General features: G+C 43.4%; 1 protein-coding gene across 1 annotated transcript in view; it reads left to right on the plus strand.

The window, feature by feature from the left end:
* INIP (INTS3 and NABP interacting protein) overlaps nt 1-3,530 on the plus strand; it is a 31,944-nt gene extending 28,414 nt beyond the window's left edge. The window contains exon 5 of the mRNA XM_068552603.1: nt 740-3,530. Within this exon, the coding sequence (XP_068408704.1) occupies nt 740-835 (96 nt within the window). The 3' untranslated portion in view covers nt 836-3,530. The remainder of the gene's footprint in view (nt 1-739) is intronic.
* The last annotated feature ends 7,384 nt before the right edge of the window (nt 3,531-10,914 follow it).

A 10,914-nucleotide genomic window follows, 5' to 3' on the forward strand; every position in this document is an offset into this window, starting at 1 on the left:
TGTTGTGCAGGAAATGTTTAAAGACTATAGGAATGTGATAATCTATCAGTTAAAAAAATTGTTCTTATTATGATAAACAATTTTAGTATTTCATTGATCTTGGATAATTTAACTGAGGTTCCTAGAAACCTTGCACTAGACATCGTTACCTATGCTTTTAAACCTTAGAATCTCAGAATCGGAAGGGATATTAAAGATCATCTCACTTTAGACAACCTATGAACAGTCCTTTGTTTAGTGACAAGGGACGTCACTGGTGGTTTTCTGTTATTTATATGCCAACATCCTCTACAAAATGTTGGTATCTTAATCACCAGTAATCAGCTGTCTTTCCCCCTCCTCCTTCCAACTACTGCCCTTCTTTCTCACTCTCCTGCTTTACTGACCAAGAGCAGAGTACTTTGGGACCTTTGTTGCTAGATTTCCTCCCCACTCCAAGGAACAAAAGTAATTCATGTCTTCGACTCAATTATTGACTGAAGAGAATCACAGGGGAGAGAGTGGGGATGATATATTAGTACCTGGTGCAAATTGTTAATATGAATTCTTTATTATTGTCCATCTCCTGTGTATTTAAACAAAATTAACAGCATAAGAACTGATTTTTAAAACAAATTTGGTCTCAAGCACTCAGAAAGGATAAGTAATTTTAATGCCTTGGTTGAAGAATTGTGACTCTTAATAGCTGAATTGCCTTTTTTTTCTTTCTTTTTTTTTTTTTTTTTTAACTCTTTCCCAGCATGCACATGCACATTCATCTGGATACTTCATAACTCAGGATTCTGCATTTGGGAATCTTATTCTTCCTGTTTTACCTCGCCTTGACCCAGAATGAAGAAAATATTTGTAACAAAAGTGACTTTGTAATATCAAATGCCAAAGCTACTATCAGTTAGTGCTATACAAACTGTGACTTGCCGAATTTTGGTGAACTTTTACATATTTTGTTTCTTTAAAAGAAAGATATGTGTAAGTGAAAGCAAAAAAGAAGGGTGACCAGGATGATGAAAGCTCTGGAAGCTGTATTATCTGAGGAACTGATTATGCTACCCATGACTGTAACTTTTGTGTAATGCAGTTTGATTTTTAATTCTGAGTCAGACTCTGAATTAATTGGATGTGGTCATATAAACCCACCCCACCACCAGCTAGTTGGACTGAGTATATTATGTCTACAGGAGACTTTCAATAACCATTTAAAGTACTTAACTTTAAACAAATGAGGGCGCTTTTTAAAAATGTGAACCAATAGGCTTTAATAAGGTACATTCACATTTGCTGTTTATAGAATTGATATCAGTGTACCTTTTGAGTTTATAATCAACGTATCCTGAAATATCCTTTAACTTGTGACTCGTTCCCTAATTCTCAATTTTAAAGGAAAACCCAAGATAAGACTAAGTTACCAACCAGTCTTAAACATCTTTTATAAACCTATGCCACTACAAATTATGTGACTAAATGCTATTAAAAACAATTAATAAGAAATGTAGTTTTAAATTTTGTATATGCTCTTATTTAGTGTTACTGCATAAATGGTGTGCCTGTACAGTTTTACTGCCCATTTTTGCTCTAATTAGAAACATTAATTAAAGTTGAGCCCCTTTTTAGTTACTGTAAAAAGGAAAGAATTAGGTTAAGCAAGTTTCTCAACATGATACATCTTTAACAGAATCCAGGGTGCTTATTTAAATATGCAGTCCCTACAGCTGACCCTAGTCCCACGGAATTAGTGTCTCTAATTCAAAATAAGGTCTGAAAACCATGGGTTAGAGAATTCAGTTGTAGGTCCCTGAAACTTAGAGGTCATTTAGCTAACATCGACATTTTTTTTTACTTGTAATAGGACTGAAATTAAGTTTTCTACTATGTCACAGATATAGTATTTTTTGTAACTGACCTCATCTTGGCCTTGAGTCCCCATCCTCCCTCTCTGGTGGTAGCCTGAAATTTAAACTTGAGATTCCAGTTTGGGTCAATAATTAGAAAAAGTTCATCTCCCTTTTCGAAGAGTTTCTTCTCTCTCCTTCCCTTAGATATTTGTACCAACCACACAGCCCCATCTTACCTGAACTATATGAAAAGGAGTGGACAATCCTAGATACGGCTGTGCCATTTAGATTCTTTCTGTTGAGAACTGGGACTGGTTTTCTTCATTTGGGTGAGTTGGCAGCTGTCCCCATCGTAACGGTCACCATTACAGCAAAGGTGCCCTTTCTTCTGCTGCTGAGGATCACCTGGGGCCTTTGCCTCCGCCCTGCCTCAGGTCCACACAGCTAGCCTTGGCCCTTCTTATGGTGGCCCTCATTTTCTTGAATTGATTTGACTAAGTTTCTGTTCTGTGTGAACCAGGAGCTACTGGCATCATTCTAAATCTACTGATGCTAAAGAGATAAATTTTTTGGATTGTATAGTTTTTTATTGTTGAAGCCTCTGCCAAATGTGTGACTTTTATAACCTCGGTTAAAGAGATCTTTTTTCCAGTGGTATCTTTTCTGGTCTCAGCCTTTCAAATAGAGTAAGCACTTCCTTCACCCCTCTCCTTTGAGTCACTTACAAATTCCAGTTCAGTTCCATGTGTATTTTTTAATACCTACTCTGTAAAGCTGTGCTTTGGGGGGAAAAGGAGAGTAAGACTTGCTCTTAAAGAGGTCACGGTGGAGAGGATCCTACTCTGGTACAGCAGTGAGGAAGCCAGCGTCCAGTGAGTGGCACAGGGGCCGCATCCCGGAGCACGCGCAGTCTACACAGGCCTAGGAGTGTCGATGTGATTTTACCTGGCAGGGGAGGGAAGAGCTGCTCCAGGTAGAGGTCAAGATTTCATAGTCAAAGAGAAGTAGGGACGACGACAGTTGTGAGGGCTGCAGAGGGTACTGGAGAGGGCCGCAGTGGGCTCCGTCAGAAGCCCTGAGGACAAGTGCCAGCGTTGCTCCCCTCGGGCCGCGCGCGCGTGTGGCTAAGCCACTGAAACTTGAGCTTTACGTGTCACTCTGTCTCATCTGTAAGACGGCACAGAACACACTCTGCCTACTCCATAAAGTGTCTAGACCAGTATTTTTCAAAGTGCAGGTCTCAACACGTTACCGAATTGAGAGGCCAACTTAATAGCTGAATGGGGTGTGACCCGCTTTTTTTTTTTTTTTTATAAAATAGAAAATATCAGAGTACATGGCATGTAGTAATAGGAGGTTTTGTTCATGAGTCTTCCTTTTCTGTGTGTTTGTGTGTTTTACTTATTTTGTTTATTGTATGCTCCACTAGCATGTAAGGTCTTTGAAGGCAAGGGCTTTTGTTCCCTCCTTCCTTTTTGTTTACTACTGTATTCTGCTGAGAATAGTATTTGGCATATTGTAGGTAGTTAATACTTACTTATTGAAGGAATTAATGAATACATATGACCTGGATCATAATATAAAGGTTTTTTTTTTTTTTTTTTTTTTTTTTTACTGTGAAATGGCAAAAATGTTTTGAAAGCCACTGCTGAATAATACAGATGATAGTGCTTTGTATGACTCTGGAATAAAAACTGAAATGACTTAATAATTTCAAAGGCAGATTTTTTTTTTCCCTGAACAATCTATAAGCTGTCTCATTATTTGTCTCAGTTCTTTGCTTTACTTTGGCAATAAAAACTCAGCTTTTATACGCACTTACGGCCCATTGAGGCAAGGGTTTTGGCAAATATGGTTACACTCAGAATAGAAGGTCGACAGAGAGGACATCAGTTCGTTAGAGCAGTTGGTCCCCCCATTGGACTCCTACCAGCTGGCACTAGCCCCTTTCAGTAGCATTCAGTTCAACCAGTATTTACTGAGTGCTTCTTCCCCACCTCTGTCTGCACCGTGACTAGCACACAGTTGACACCCACAGCTTTTTTTAATGAGCAAATAAAGAATGAACATGGATGGAGGAGGAGAACTTCGCTGTCCTCAAGAACCTGACAGTCTAGAGTAGGTGACACTAGTAGCTAATGCTAATAGCACACCAGTAGTGAGGAAGGAATGAGTACATGAGCGTGGAAGGACCAGTGAAGGCTCCATCAGAGAACAATCATTTGAACTTGGCTTTCAAGATGAGAGATTCCAGCCAGGAAAGATAGGAGAGCAACATTCAGAGCAAAAGAAAAACCTGCACAAAGGCAGGCAGGAGAGCCGGTGTAGGGGCCGTTGTGAAGCAACCAAAAGTCCAGTTTGGTTGGACTTGTATGGACATTGTGGGTAAATTTGTATATGGCAATAATTAGAATGAGGCCAAACGTAGGCTGGACTCATATTCTAGAGAGTCTGGAATTCCAGGGTGAGGCAAATGTCTCTAGCCCAGTATAGAGCTGGGAGTGACTGAACATTTTTGAGCACAGGCAGGTATAGAGATGAACCAATTAGGCCCTCATCAGCTCTTGGGAAAGGGGGACTTGCAAGGCACCAGAAGAATTTTCACTCTCAGTTTCTACTGAGAATTCAGACAGGCACGTTCTGTTTACATCCATGCCTCAGCTCCAGCCCCATCTACCTCTGCTGTCTCTTCCGCTTAGTCCTTGGATTCTTAACCCAAATTTCTGTTTCCTCACCTCCCCCCTTATCTGCCTTTCCCTCCCACAGCTTTCTTCTAGAGCTCTACCTCCAAGAACCTTTTAAGAAAGAAAAAGCAAGGCATCCTTGCAAATATTCATTTAACCTTCACGACAGCTCAGTGAGTGGACATTCTTAGTAGTCTACTCAGCACAAATTCTTCCTTTCCCCTTCCTAACAATACTCAGATTTTTACTGAGCATGACCCTTCCCTAATACAGCCAGTTTGCCGACTGTCTCAGCAACAGGGGTGGGCCTTAAGTGCTCCAAACCGATCAGGACAACTCCCTTTTGCCACAGCCAGTCAGCACGTGGTATATCACAGGCCACGGGGACTGGTTCAAGAGTGGACACGTTACCCAAATTCAACCCAAATGAGACTGCAGGAGAGGTTTGCTGCACGTATGGAAAAGATACGTTTTCACCTTTCTGAGACCGCTACCAAAAGGGAGTCTTTCTAGATGTGTAAAAGGAAATTATATATATTCTTTTCCTGAGTGTTGTTGGCAGCCGTCTTGTGACCATGAGGTGGAACAGCCTTAGGATGAAGCCACCACGATAAAAGGTGCAACAGAGAAATATAAAGAAACTGGATCCTTGAGGACATCATTGCACAGCTGAGTCAATTCCTAAAGTGCCGCCCTTCCTCTATGGAAGGGTATGTATGGGGGTAGTAAACTCTCATTATCGTTTAAGCCAGATTAAAGTAGGTTTTCTGTCACTTGCCATCTAGACACAAGATGTACTAACTTGCTAAGTGATCTCTTAGCCACACAGCTAGGAGGTGGGAGAGCAGAACTCAAAACTCCCATCTCGCCTCGGGTGCCACCCCCACCGCCTGCCTTTTGCTCTTAGTTGCCACCAGAGTGAGCTGCCCGCTCTTCCCTCCCTTGCGGTTCAGCCTCCTGCCCTGCACCTGCGGCCCCCAACCCTCCCATGACGTCCTTTCCTGATGATGCCCTGCTGTGATATCTGGAATTCCTCTGGTTCAACCACCAAAATAAATCTATACATACGTTCAAACTCTTTCTAGTCCCTGGCTTCCTCTCGAGGTCTACAGGTCTCCGGTGCCTCTCAGGAGGAGGCAGGTCAGGGGTTACATCCCGGCTGCAGGTTCAGCTAGTGTCTGGCTCACTCACCATTGCCACTCCAGAGTATTCATTTCCTTTCAAAATTCACTTCTTAAAAATGCATGCCCCCCTCTCCCCTTAAAAACGCCAGCATCGCCGTTGCCCAGTACTCTGCCTGGGTGCTCCCTCCCCTTCTTTAAGGACTCGACTCCTACTTCACAGTCGTCCTCTCCCCTGCGTTACCCCTGCTGCTGTCCTGGAGGTATCGGCAGCCACTGTCGTGTGAACTAATACCCTAGTCTCCCAGGTCCTTGACATCCTGGGCTCTAAAGACTGCCTTCCCCGTTCCTGAGTCACCAGACGCAGGCCATTCTCTGAAGCTGGAGTCAGATATTCCTCTTCCGCCCCAAGTTCTGCATCCCCTCCTGTAGCCACATGCTCTCAGGTTCCACATTGTCAGTTATTTCTTTGCATTCCTAGCTTTCTCCACAGAATCATGCTTTTTGCCTATAAATGTGCACCTACTTAAAGATAGTCTGATGATCTTACATTTTGTCCAAGGCTGGACTAACCGTCCCTTCACCGCTGGACAGCATTTGCTTCTACAGCACCTCCCACTAGCACATGTAACCACCCTACCTGCATTTGTGACCATATGATACTCTGCCTTACTTGCTGTAATGGATGAATGGTTCACATTCCTTTTGAAAGCTGGTTTCTTCATTTGTCTTCCATTGATCTACATCCTATTACTTACTGCCCCATTTCTCTGCTTCCCTGTGTAACTCCTGAAAAGGGTTGTCTATGCCAACTGCCTTTAATTTCTGTCTGCATATTGTCTCTGGAACTCACCCTAATCAAGCTTATGTCTCCACAAATTCACTGAAATTATTCTTGTAAAACCACCGGTCGTCTCCACGTGGCCAAATCCAGTTGTCAATCTTCATCCCTTGTCTTGCTTGAACTCTCAGCAGCATTTTCCACAACGAATCACTCCCTCTTTCTCTTCTTTCTGTTTTTTTTTTTTTTTTTGCCACTCCGAGCAGCATGTGGGATCTGACCTGTGACCCCTGCAGTGGAAGCGCAGAGTCCTAACCACTGGACTGCCAGGGAAGTCTCCCCCTCACTCCCTCATTCTTGAAATGCTCTCTGCACCTGTCTTCAGCAGCCCTGCACTCTCCTGGTTTTCCTCCTACCTTATTGGTTGTTTCTTCTCAGTCTCATTTACTGGCTTCTCCACCTTCCAAATGCAAAATGTTGGAATACCCTACAGATCAGCCTTTCCATCTCCTTTCTATCTACAGTCATTCCGTGGGTAATCTTCATCCAGTACTGTGGCTTAAGTACAATCTTCTGATTGATTGCTTTCAAACTTAAGTCCCCAACCCTGAGCTCTCTTTGTGTTGGTTAGTCTCCAAAGATGGCTGCCATCCAATCCCTCTAGGCACATGCCACTCTTCTCATCAAAAGGCGGAGTCTGTGTTCCCTCCGCTCACGTGTGCTGGCCCTGTGACATGTTTTGACCAATAGGATATGGCAGAAGAGGTGCTATGTCATTTTGGACCTATCCTTTATGAAGCCTGACAACTTCTGATCTCATCCTTTCTGGAGAAACCAGTTGCCACGTAAGAAGTCTGACTCCCTGAGGTGCCAGATACTTGAATGAAGATACTTTGGACCTTCCCACGTAGCCCACTACTGAATGCAGCCAAGTGAGTGATCCCAGCTGATGCCACACAGAGCAGAACTGCACAGCTGAGCCAGTCAGTCAACCCACAGGATGATAAATAATAAATTGTTGCTGTGTTAAACTCCTAAATTTTGGGGTAGTTTATTATGCAGCAAAAGATAACTGAAATACCCTTGATCTCCAAACTCCCATATCCACTGTCAAACTGACATCTCCACTTGGAAGTCTAATAGGCAACCAAACTTAACACGTCCAGACTTGGACCCTTAACGCCTCACCTTCCCAGCATACTCTTCCCCTGGCATTCCCTGACTCAGTAAATGGCTATTTGCACAGCCATAAATTATAGGAGTTATTCTGGACTCCTTTCTCACACTCCTCTTTCAATCTTAGCAGCTCTAGCCTCAAAGTATATTCAGAATCCCAGGAATTCTTACCACTTCCACTTCTAACATCTCGTTCCAAGCCACCATCATCATATACCTAGACTTCTGCAACAGACTTCTAACTGGCTTTCCTCCTTCCACATTTGTCCCCTGTCCTTCATCTCACCCCACAGTAGAGAATTTCAACACAACAGCCAGAGTGATGTTTTAAAAATGTAAGTAAGGCATCTGAAAAGATGCTCAGCATCACTAATCATTAAGGAAATGCAAATAAAAAACCACAATGATGGCTGCTGTCAAAAAAACCCAAACAAACCAAAAAAACCAGAAAACAAATGTTGGTGAGAATGTGGAGAAATTGGAACCCTCGTGCACTGTTGGTGGGAATGTAAAATGGTGCAACTGCTGTGGAAAACGGTATGTTGGTTCCTCAAAAAATTAAACATAGAGTTATCCTTCGATCCAGTAATTCTGCTTCTGGGCATAAACCCAGAAGAACTGAAAGCAGGGACTCAAACAGATATGTCTGCACCCATGTTCACAGGCAGAATCATTCACAAAAGCCAAAAGGTGGAAACAACTTAGATATCCATCATCGGGCGAATAGATAAAAACCATGGTATATACATACAACAGAATATTATTCAGCCTTAAAAAGGAATGAAATTCTGATCCATGCTACAACACAGATGAACCCTGAAGCCATTATGCTAAGTGAAATAAGCCAGACACAGGACAAATATTCCACTTATATGAGATGCCTAGAGTAGTCAAATTCATAGAAACAGAAAGTAAAATGGTGGTTTTACTCAGGGGCCGGGAGAAGGGGGAAATGAGTTATTATTTAATGGGTACTGAGTTACACTATGGGATGATGAAAAAGTTCTGGAAATGAACAGTCGTGATGGTTGCACAACAATGTGAATGTACTTAACGCCACTGAACTGTAACATTTAAAAATGGTTAAAATGGTAAATTTTATGTACATTTTACCATAATAATTTTTTAATATAAGTTAAGATCATGTCTTTTCTCTAATGAGTTTCCATCTCACTAAGAATAAAAGCCGAAATCTTTACAATGGATTACAACTATACAAAATATTGTCAAATGAGTCTCTGTTGGAACAAAGAGAATTTAGCTGAAAACAGGCAACGTTTTTCCCCCCTTGAATCTTAATGTACTCTTTTCTCTTTCCCTCTTAGAGTTATTAAGCTTTTCTACTGAGAGGCTGTTGATCTACTGAAAACGGCCAGTGACCAAAATGACAATTGGAATTTGAGCCAAAAGTATATGTGCTTCCATCTCGTGCTAGAGTTAACAGGTCTACATGATAGTGAATGGTCAGCCCCTGGTCCAGAGTGATATTCTTATTCTTTGCAGCTTTGGTCAGACAAACCAGCCTGGTCCATCAAACAGAAAATAGTCTGACCTGAGATGCCCAGCCCTTCCGCTCTACTGGAAGGTGATGATGTTTTCTTAGCCCCTGCTGTCTGCCTCAATGTCAGGCGAAAGCAGCTTTGAAGAGCTAGGGACCTACCCCCCCGCTTTTCCCTCTGCCTGGCACTGTCTTGCCCCCTTTACCCATGTAGCTTTGCTCCCTCAACAGTCTCAAGTCTTTACTTAAATTTCATCTTTTAAATGATGCCTTCTTGGACCACTGTATTCAAAATTTCATCTCCCTTTATCAGCAACCTTGCTGAATTTTTCTCTGGACACTTGGCACCTTCTAACATAGAATGTAACTGACTTTCTTATTTTGTTTATTGTCTGCCTTCTCCCACTAGAATATAAGGGCTGTAAGTGCAAATACTTTTGTGTGTGTGTGTGGGGGGGGTTTTCACTGATATATACCCCCAGTACTTAGAATAGTGCCTGGCACATTGTAACAAGTGTTCAAACATTTTAATGAACAAATGAAATAAGTCTGACCATCCAAAGGGAAAACCGGCATCTTGGTCCTCAGCATGGACCCTCTCCCCAAGTGAATGTACACATAGACATACACACAAAAAAACCTATGCCTATAATCTTAGGGGTTCCTAGACTCCCTGAAACCCAGCCACGGGTGCCAGGTTAAAACTCTTCGGTCAAAAGGAATTTAGCTGTACCTCTTTGGGTACTTCTCGGTTCCAGTGCATTCTTTCGGAAATCTTCTCCATGCCACGGATGTTATGCCTATTGGGAGTCTCCCAGGAGATTCCAGAGCCTTGTAATATTGTAGCAAACACAGTGAAGCTGGCAGCCGTAATTCTGTTAAGAAAACAGGAGTGTGTGCCAGCCCCTCATTATTCATTACTGAGCTATTAATTCAAGTTCTCTTAGGAAAACATCCAACAGTGAAAAGACAGGCTCTGAGCAGCCACAAGCTAAAGCACGGCCAGCCCTCTGTCCTGGTGTCCCGGGTTAGCCCCTTTGTGGGGCAAATGCTCAGCTGCTCCCTTTGAACACACCTGGCTCCTTGGGGATGGGAGTTGCCCTGCAGGGTGACAGTGACCTGCTCCTGGTCCTGTTCAACGTTGCTAACTCCCGAGGCTGCAGAATCCAAGAGGACTGGCTGCTCCTTAGAGGGGGAGCTCACATGTCCAGCGTGCCGGGCAAGAACTGAGGGTTGAGTAAGACTTTCACAAAAGAAAGGGGTGATGGCAGAGGAGCGGGTGGAAGGAGAGGGCATCCTGGGCAGAGGGGAGGGCAGGAGCAGGCCCCGTGCAGAGACGCGGGAGTGGGGAAACAGCACGAGCCAGCCTCCATGTGGAGGGTATGGAGCTTTATCAGAAGGGCTTTGGAGAGCCACGGATGGGGTAATGATGGAATAAGATGTGCATTTAGTGAGATTTTCCCAGGAAGCAGTGGAGGATAGACTAGTAGAGGCAAGAAGACCACTCAGGTTGCTTTTAAGTGATCCTGAGGCAAGTGGTATGGGCTGACCAAGCTGGTGGCAGCGAGCAGCATGGGAAGGGGAGACATTCAAGGGTTATTAAGGTGGGTAGAATTATCCAATGATGGAAACACAATGGAGGATGAGAGAGGAATGGGGGGAGAGGGAGGACGGAGGTCATAGAAAGTGTCAGGTTTCTGGCTTGGGCAACACGGTGGATCCAGGTGCCATTACCTTAGGAAGAAATACGGGTGGGACCTGGGTTGAGGAGCCTTTCTCAGCTGCGGTTCCACTAGAGAAGTAAGCACTGCTGCCCTAAGGC

This window comes from Eschrichtius robustus, chromosome 10 (assembly GCF_028021215.1).
Source record: "Eschrichtius robustus isolate mEscRob2 chromosome 10, mEscRob2.pri, whole genome shotgun sequence".
NCBI classification, from domain to species: domain Eukaryota; kingdom Metazoa; phylum Chordata; class Mammalia; order Artiodactyla; family Eschrichtiidae; genus Eschrichtius; species Eschrichtius robustus.